The sequence below is a fragment of the Condylostylus longicornis genome, unplaced genomic scaffold (genome assembly GCF_029603195.1).
Source record: "Condylostylus longicornis isolate FDR11 unplaced genomic scaffold, ASM2960319v2 ptg000766l, whole genome shotgun sequence".
In the NCBI taxonomy this organism is placed as follows: Eukaryota; Metazoa; Arthropoda; class Insecta; order Diptera; family Dolichopodidae; genus Condylostylus; species Condylostylus longicornis.
The window spans coordinates 1-9,793 of NW_026578712.1; the positions used below are offsets into that span (position 1 = coordinate 1).

A 9,793-nucleotide genomic window follows, 5' to 3' on the forward strand; every position below is an offset into this window, starting at 1 on the left:
ATAGCAGCGCAGGCCAACGATCGTACTCTTATTTCTCTTCTATTGATGTCTAGCTTCTCTGTATAATTATCTTCCAGAGACTTTCTATTGATGGATTCATCAATAGATATCGATATCTTCCCCATCTCTCTTGTCTATCAATGAATATCTTTTTCCAACGATTCCTTTTTTCAGAACCTTCTTATTCATTCGATGATGTTTTACTTCTTAATGGGTTGGTCCATGAATTTCAATACTCATCTGACAAGGTACTTGAATCTTTATTCTTTGATGAGGCGACTTCAAGCAAACTGGTAAGAAGTCTTTCCAATGAGCCACCGACTTGTCTCTCCAAACTTGAAACTCTTTTCAACTTTGTTTCTTTTGATCGTTTCAAATTTGTCTTTTATCACAAAGTTGATTCTCTAGGATCAAATTGGTCCCTGATAATGCGGATGACGAGGCGGATGAGTACGAAGTTCTGCTTAACAGAGAAACTGTGGATTTCGACAAACCTGATGGTGGTAACCAACACGGAATGAAGGATCAAGCGGTTGCTGCGTTCGTCAAATTGAAGTCTAATGTTCTTGCGCCCTTGCCCCAAGCACTTCAGAAGAAGCAAAAAGCAAAAAGATACACTGTGGAATATACGGGGAGAATCTTGCCAAAAATTCTACTTCCGAAAGAAATCGAAAAGACATCAAGAAATCAACTCGCGAACTTAACGGCCATCAACTACTGCCAGACATTTCCTCCAGTGTTGTTTGTCAAAGGTCAGTTGGCACATTGTGTGTGTTGATCTCAACATATTTTGTTCCTTCTCACAACATTCAAATGGTTGTCGTAGGAGTGAGATACGAACTCCATTCGAAGAGAATAGCGCGTCGAGTCGGTGAAGCGATTTTCGATGAGCTCGCTGATTTTCGAGATCGGATGGGAGTTGGAGATGAAAGACTTCCAGCCACTCCTGAAGAGACAGATGCTGCGGCGAAGGCGAATTTTTTGAGCCAATCTGTTCAGGGACGTCGAGACTCAGTAGCGATTTTGGTACGTCAGTCGCTCGTAGCGAAGCAACCGAATCCGTCGTTCGTTTTCGGTCTTCACACGGTCAATGAGCAGGAGAGCCCCAGTGACGTGAGTGGGCGGAATCTTCTGGGACTTCCTGACCCCGCAAGAAAACCGTCCGTGTCTGGTAAGACGTTCCTGTTGACCGTTGGATAACCTCTTGTTCAGACGGTGGTCTCGAATTGCCGAGTCGTCGTGGATCTGGAAAGAGCTCTCTTGAGAGACGCAGGGGTCTTACACGTTTGCTGCCAGTGGGATTCACGCCACTCGAAAGTTGGGACACGGATAGCGACAGCGACAATGAGCCTGAAACTATACCAGATTTCATCTCGCGAGGCGTCGTCCCAGAATGCCAAACCGAAGGCAATCACTCCGCAGATTCGAATATGTTTCTCTCATATGCAGATGTAGCGCGTCATCAACAACCACTACAGCATCGCCGTGCTGTATCTGATGTTCTTGATTCGGCTCCCCTTGATTCTCCGCGAGAAAGCAACTCTCCAAGACATCCACCCGAGGCGCGGCGTCATACCAGTTCTGACTGTCTTGGACAGTTTGCTCCAGACTCAATATTTCAAATGGCTCCCAAGCATCAGGCGGAGTGTTCAATTCAAGACATCGAGATGGGAACTATCATCTCTTCCTTCCAGAAGGAACCCTCTCCAGGGCTGAATGGCCCGGAACTGGGGGTCCCAACAACTAGATGGCCTGGCGGTCCACCCCCACCTGAACATAGAGACGTCTTTTTGACGTATGCCCTTTTCAGTTTGTTCTTGAATGAAAAGACCGAAGCGTTCATGCGAGAGGCCGACAAAGGAGGTGAGAGAGAAGTTTGAAGAAGTTACCTGGAGATGGCTCAAATCCCTCGCTTCCCACTCCAAGGCAATCTTCACTGTCTGAGCTTGCGGCAAGCATACCCACACAAAGACACATCCAACCACAAACTCCTGCGTGAAGTGAATGCTTTGTCTCCTTCTCTTGTATCAGGTCGTGGTCGCGTGAACCGCAAGCAATTTTCACGATTAACTGGATCAATCTATAAATGTCGGAAGCAACTTTTATCGATTTTGTCGAGTCAAGCTGGAATTCAGAAAAGTTTTAAGCGACTTCTTCAAATTTTGTCCATTCTTCTTCTTGCGCTTATCTTTTTGGTATCAGTTGGAGTCTCTGTCAACACGATTATCGTTTACTGGTGCCGCTGCTGTGACAGCGGTTACTGTTGCTTCGAGTACGTCTCATATCGTCAGGTCCTAATGCTCTCTCTCAGGTTTCCTTTATTCTAGCTTTATGCAATCTGTCACCTTCATTTGTTTCTTGAATCCATACAATGTTGGAGATCGAGTGCGTATCAATACAGAAATGATGACAGTCAAGAAAATCACGACATATTTCACTGAATTCAACGACGCCCACGGTACGCCTCCTGTTCCGTACCTGTTCCGTAGAATTGGATCGCGATTCCCAAGACATTGTGCTTTCTTGCAATTGATACGATCTTCTTTTTATTTAGGCAAGCCCACAACTTATAGCCACACTTATTTGTACGGGGTGAAAATAATTAACGAAAGTCGATCAAAATCCGCATCCTTGGAGCTGGTTGTTTATATCGCTGACTCGACTTCTCCTGCAAAGTATCAGGCGAGTCCCAAAAGTATCCATTGTATATACCTCGATCTTTTTTCAGAAGCTGAAGGAGAACATAAAGCAATTCTGTCAAAGGCGCCAGGAGTATGTAAAGGACAGTTGCTGGTTTATTCTGAATGAGATTGCACTCGGTCATTATCTCAAGGTAAATCACCTCTTTCGTTATTTTCTCCTCTACTCATCTATCCAATAGTTTTACCGTTTGGTTGAGCACGGTTGATGGCTGGCACCATTACAAGGTAATGCAGTGCATCACTCTGATGCGTGCACTTCGATTCGAGTTGTCAGATTTTTGTTGTCTTTCAGAGTGTTTGGACATCTAGGGGACTTCTTTGGCAATACATTCTCCATCAATGCGAAACTCTTGGCATCGAATACAAGCTTCCCATTCATAGACTAGAATTAAACTCCACTTCTGCACCAAATTACTCTTCTACTCCAAATTGCCAATCTTCTACTCCCATTTTCTCCTTCACTCCCAGCATGAAGCACGCAACGTTGTGTTCATCTTCCGCTCTTGGTTCATTAGCTTCTGGTTTTTGTTTGTATATGAAAGAATAATACTCAGCATTTGTTCATCTCCTTTCAAATTTTTTCCCGCATGTTTTTTACTTTTTTTCGTCTATGCCATTAGACGTTTCTTTTTTTTAGCCGAACAAGATCTTTGTCGTTCTATTGAGGATGTTTTTCTCAAATTTGAGAAATCTATAAAAATTGGGTAAGGCCGAAAAAATCAAGGGCTTTTGCGTCTATTCTTTCCTTTTAGCTTTTTGAAGCGTTTCAAATAAAACTGTCAAATACGAGAGCTCCTCTTGATCAAGTGCAACCGTGATATTACTAGCATCATGTAAGGCCGTCGTGTCATCCAATTCTGCCCCGGAACTGTTTGTCGAAGCAAGAAAACCGGTCTCATCTTTCGTTTCCGATTCATTGCCGGTCTCTGCATGTGACGTGTCACATAGAGGGTATCCGATGAACAACCGTTTCAAGAAGTTTCTCAAATTATCCATAAAACCCTCGCAGGGTCTCAAGCCATAGGGAGCTTGTATGGTGTTCCTTGTTTCTGTTGTTGCTTTGACGCTTTCTTCATTCAATCCATCTTGAAATTCCTCGATGGTATTGTTGTGTGCATCAACTGCTTCGAGATCTTCATCCCAGACTGAGAGAAATTCAAAAGGACCGACTGTTATTTTTGCTAAAGCAGAAGTCAAAAGTAAAAGAAAAATACAAAGCGATGGCAACATTGTGTCAAGTGACTTCAAATGGACGCAACAGTTTCTTAATAGAAAAGGTTTTAAGTAAATCTGAAGAAATGCATGCGCCAAATATTCTTGCAATAACATACCTCTGACCCGAGAATTACTGGGCTAGGACGCGAACGAAGTAGATGCTGCCGCGTCTATTGCTGGGTTACTCTGAAGTGTACTCTAGCAACGCCGAGTTGTTCAGCCTTGAGAATTCCCCGTAGCCCAGTTTGGAGCTCGTCGACTCTCAAATTTCGCCCAAAGGAAAGTGTGACATCTTGCATTCTGATCGTCCTTGGACCCTGAACAACTGCTCTGAACGAAAAACGGACCCAAATAGCACACGCTAACCATCAGGAAGAACACACGACCAAAACTCTCTCCCTTGTGTTTTTCCGGCTTTTTTAACCTTTCGCTTGACGCAAGGAAGCCTGAATAACTGCTCAGGGAACACCAAACCATCGCGAGGGCTTACTTGTGACCAGCACATAGCGGTGCATCGGAAGCCGTTTCAATGTATGATCTTTGTTCTCTCTCGCTCAAAAACTGAACTTTTTCGAGGAGATCTGCTTCGGTCAAAGATCCCCGTATGAAGGGTCTCGATCGAAGGCTCGCAGGCTGGTCCCCTCCATCACTTTGTGCGCTACTTGAATTGTCTAGCTTCATGGCATCTTTAGGAAAGTTGTGGGAGAACGTGAGTAAAGGGGGGCGTCTTTTCGACATCTCTGACGAATCCATGAGGCTCAGGGTCTTGATCGTTTTCAACGCTCTCTCTTGTTCCTGTATTCCCTCCGCTGCTTGCTTGTTGTACAGTTTGATGAGATTTCATACTAACGATTCCAGAAGTGCCAACTGGAACAAGAATGACGGTAGAATCCAATATTTGGTGTCGCGTGACTGATGGGAGAGCCACAATCTCATCAATATCTGATGCGCGATCATCGAGATGGATCAACATCGCCCCGCTTCTTGCACCAACCTTCGTTAATTCCTTGCAAAAATGTTCCACTCTCTTCAAACACGTTTCAGTTGAATTTTCGATGAGGGGTATTAAACAATCGTATGGCATGGTCTTCGCCTTATTGATCAAGTCAGACACTTGTGCGTATCCAAGCGCAACTGCATTGCGATCATGAGCTCTTTTAGAGGGTGCAACAGGTGTTCCCTTCTCTCTTGATTGTTGAACCAGACTCAACAGAAAGCAGTTTCGATGACTCAAAATCCTCTCGATCGCTTCATCTCCAGGCGCCCGAACAACCAAAGTACATGTTTCAGAAATCCAACTGAAATAGACAACACACTGGCTGACTGCCTCTTCAACGGTTGGATCTGTCTTATTAGCAGTTTCATCAACATTGATGTAAATTCTAATGCCTGTCGGCTTTTCAGTTTGGAGAAGGTTTCGAATATCCCGAGTGGATTGAATCGAACTGCTTCGTCTCAATGATTCTGCTGCGTAGACAACAACAAGATCGCACGATTTTTTCTCAGCGTTTTCTCTTGAGGAGAAAAAGAGCTCGTGGCTCATCCTTCGACTGCTTTCTTCAATCGGCACGCTCGCTTGGGTCTTTTGGGTCTCTTGGGTTTCTTGGGACTCTTTCGGTCCCATTTCTTCACCACTGCGGGGAAGCGCTTTAAGACTTTCTGCTTTCGAAATGTCAGTCGGAGTGTTTGGAAACGATTTCTGAAGAGGAAGCGATTCGTCAGAAGAACTATCGATGTGAATGGGATGGGATGAACTTGGAAAAAAAGGAGGTGATCGCGACGGGAAGCGGGAGTTAGGTTTAGCGCTTCGAATCAATTGCCCCGATTTTGGAAGTAACAATTGCTGCTGTCCTTTTCCTTTGGCTGGAGGCTGCTTCCGCTTCGAGGCTTCTTTTGCTTTGGGGACAAATTTTGCTGTCTCAAACAGGGTGCCCTGTCGGCGGGAGCCTCCAGGTAAATGCTGTGCGCAAAGAACAGGCGGTTGATGGGAGGGAGGATGAAAAGAGGTCCTGGAATTTGAGAAGCGAGCAGCAACGGGGCAATGGTCAGATCCCTAAATAGGAAAGAGGTGATAAAAAGAACAGAGTCAAGAGCACAAGAAACGAATTTATCGAGCAAACACGAATGAGGGTTGAAGCCAATAACGAACCTACCGAAATCTTTTCCATGAGCCAGCTTTCTTGCAGGGTTGATTTACTGACGTCGCTGTTTGTTGGGAGCAACTCCTCAGATACGATGATCAGGTCGACACGACTGCCATAGTTAGTCATACGGGCTCCTGTTGCCTATGAATCACATCCATGAGCGACGATTTTTTTTCTAAATAACTTACCTGTGACCAACAGCTGAAAGAGTTAGTAGCATGAGGATGAAGATGACGAAAAGAGTCCACCATGCGACAGCGAGAAAAAAAGGAGTCTGCATTCACAATTTGTGAAAAAGAGAAGGATTCCAAGCTAATAAGTCCACAACACCAGGAACAAGCCCGTCCTCCTTAGAAAAGGCAAGTTGGTTGTCACACTTCTATGCAGGCTTGACAGAACAACACTAATAGCTCTCCATCAACTTACTCTGTTTGCCGGATGAATGGCCGTTCTAAACGTGACCTTCTCCATCCCGCAATATCTGACGAATCCTCGGCAAATGGCTTCACATTCATGTCGCCCAAAAGAACAACAGGAATCATCTTCGAAGAATGGACCACATGAGGCGGGTGAGTAGGCTCGTATTGGAGGGTTGGCAAGCTGGACGGAGTAGAATAAAGTCGAAGTTCCCGAATGCAAAGATGAATTAACCTTCAGAACAAATAGCGGATAGGGAGAACAGCGTTACGAGGGACAATGGGGAATGACTGCTCACTTGTGAAAATCTGACTTGAAGAGAAGGCGAGAGGGATCGAGTTCGTCGGAAGCAAAAACTGAATCATTCGCAACACGTAAAGCTGGACAGTACACGTTAACTACGATAACATGTCCGTGATGTGTGATAAGCCAGCGTCCTTCTTGATCCAACTGCGCACGAAATTGGCGATGGACGAGCATGGCACACATTATCAGGCGCTAGCTAAATCATTACATCAATCTAAACAATGGTGACTCACTTTGATTGCGGACGATTTCAGTTCTCGCAGTTGCTCGATAAGTGGAGCAGAAACCTCTCCAACGTCGTCATCTCTTCTACTGGCTGAAGATGAAGACTTTCCACTGGCTTCTAAAGTCGTTTGCTTTTCTCTGATTTGTCGATCGCGTTTCACGGAACGGATTCCAGAGTCGGTTGAAAGGATTTCCTCGATTTCCGATTTTTCTGCATGTGTCATGCGGACATCTTCATCGACTCGCCGGCGTTTTGCTGGTCGCGCTGATTCGTCGTGAGCGCCTTGTTCGGCCCTTTCGCAAATGCGATCCATGACCCAAGAGACGCCATCTCGGGCGTCGAGAGGACGGGCATCGGGACACTTGCAGAAAGTCGCAACCCCTGAATACCCACCGAAGACTCTCTTTGTCGCACCGGAAATCCCAGAAGACAAAGAATAGTATGATTCCCACCCTGCCGGCCTGAAAACCACCAGTCCAATCTAAATGGTTGTCATAGGCTTACTTGCAGTAATCGTAATCCAATTCCTGGGGACTCATTTTTATCTCTTGTAGACAAACAACCTTTGCGTTTTGGTCGAAGCGTTGAATGAAGGCCGGAAGTGTTTTCGAATCAAAGCCACTCCTGTAAGCAAAACAGTCAATTCTACTAAGACCCATATCCACATCCTAGCTCAGGAATTTTAACCCAATACCTCCGCAAGGCTCCTTTTAAACCATTCACATTGAAGCTAATTATAGACCATTGATCCATGACTAGGAACGTATACTGAAAACCAGCCTCCTAGCTGAATATTGGCTGTGCAGGATTTGATGAAACTTCAAGCACTTTGATTCAATTTATCTAGGACTTTTCTACTCTCCAACATGTTCTGGCGACCAATCTAGGGCATCAGACACGTTCCTACTGTCGTGGTGATACGTAACGAAGCGTGGCGTAAGGGATGCAAGGAGAGGAAAGAGGGAGCAGAACCCAACGAAGTTAATAAACAACACACAGGCAAAAAGCACGTCGATAGAACCAAGACTAAATGGGTACTGGCCTCTGACGACATTCACACATCACTACAAGAGACCAGGAGAAACACAAACATTGCATGCCAACAATCACCTCAAACATTCAGCAATCGAATTAAACGTTTCACAACCATTGCCTTCGTTTTTCATCCGAAGATTTATGGCCATGAAAGTTCCTCTTTTATTCGTGGTTCTTTTCTGCATGACTTCCAGCATCAACTGCGGATACGTCCTGCTGACTGTTGAACCACCATTCAAGCAAGAAACGAGTACAACACTCGAATTTTCTGTGAGTCTGCGTTTATCTCATGAACATCGTCAACAAGGGCATGGAGAACTTCAATGGCGTAGAAACAATTACTGAGTGGTACAGTTTCTCTACAAACTTCGGTCGTGGTGATAAAGTCCTTCAAGGGGAGTACGAGGTAGTGAAGGGACATTCTCACCGCTTTATTCCCGACACTTTTGGAGGTGTTTATCGAACTTCATTCATCAAAGGTCGGAGGAACACTACCTTCACGCTTACTATTAAAGACCATATGAACGTGGGAATCAATTATTTTGGTGAGTTCAGCATTTTTGAAGTGTGACAAATTCCTTGATTACTCAGGTCTCTGGTTGTTGGGAATCGACACAGACCAGAATTTTTTGACTTTCAAAGGATCACGATTGAAAGATTTCAGATTCTTTTGTAGCGAACCTTCGCCGTTTTTTCAAAAATCCCGATTATTATGGTACGATCCTCATTCACATCATCACACCGCAACTGCTACGTCAGGGAATCCCAACTTCGAACCGAGAATAAGAGAGAATCACAAATTCGTATTTGTCAGTTGCCTTCCCTTTCGTTGCAATCAGTCCACCATTTCAGGTCAATTTTTATTGATTGCACCTTTAATGAAGTAGTTTTCGAATCATCAGAAGACACCCTCATGTAAGATCGGAGTGGAAGTGTTATGGATGCTTTGTTTCAGGTTTTCCTCTGATCAACACACCGTTGGGAGGTATCAATCCCTACAACGACTTCAACTACTACAACGACTTCAAGCACTATAGCGACTTCAACTACTACAACGACTTCAACTACTACAACGACTTCAACTACTACAACGACTTCAAGCACTATAGCGACTTCAACTACTACACGACTTCAACTACTACACGACTTCAACTACTACACGACTTCAACTACTACAACGACTTCAACTACTACAGCGACTTCAAGCACTATAGCGACTTCAACTACTACACGACTTCAACTACTACAACGACTTCAAGCACTATAGCGACTTCAACTACTACACGACTTCAACTACTACAACGACTTCAATCCCTACAACGACTTCAACTACTACAACGACTTCAAGCACTATAGCGACTTCAACTACTACACGACTTCAACTACTACAACGACTTCAACTACTACACGACTTCAACTACTACACGACTTCAACTACTACAACGACTTCAACTACTACAACGACTTCAATCCCTACAACGACTTCAACTACTACAGCGACTTCAACTACTCCAGCGACTTCAAGCACTCCAGCGACTTCAAGCACTCCAACGACTTCAATCCCTACAACGACTTCAACTACTACAACGAGTTGGTCCTGTTCCTTCTTCTTCTTCTTCTTCGTCTGACGCCGATCCATTTCCTGATTCTTCGTCAAGTAGCAGGTTAGCAACCATCACGGGAAGTGTAGCCAACTGATTGTTTGATTCTGTTAATGCCAGCATCTGCTTTAGCTTCTTCCTTAGTAA

At 44.6% G+C, this 9,793-nt stretch overlaps 1 protein-coding gene across 1 annotated transcript; it reads left to right on the top strand.

Moving 5' to 3' along the window:
• The first annotated feature begins 7,321 nt into the window (after window positions 1–7,321).
• LOC129618221 (integumentary mucin C.1-like) lies at window positions 7,322–9,312 on the top strand. The gene is made up of 2 exons (XM_055533025.1): window positions 7,322–7,449; window positions 9,075–9,312. Exons 1-2 carry the CDS (start codon window positions 7,322–7,324, stop codon window positions 9,310–9,312), a joined length of 366 nt encoding a protein of 121 aa, XP_055389000.1.
• The last annotated feature ends 481 nt before the right edge of the window (window positions 9,313–9,793 follow it).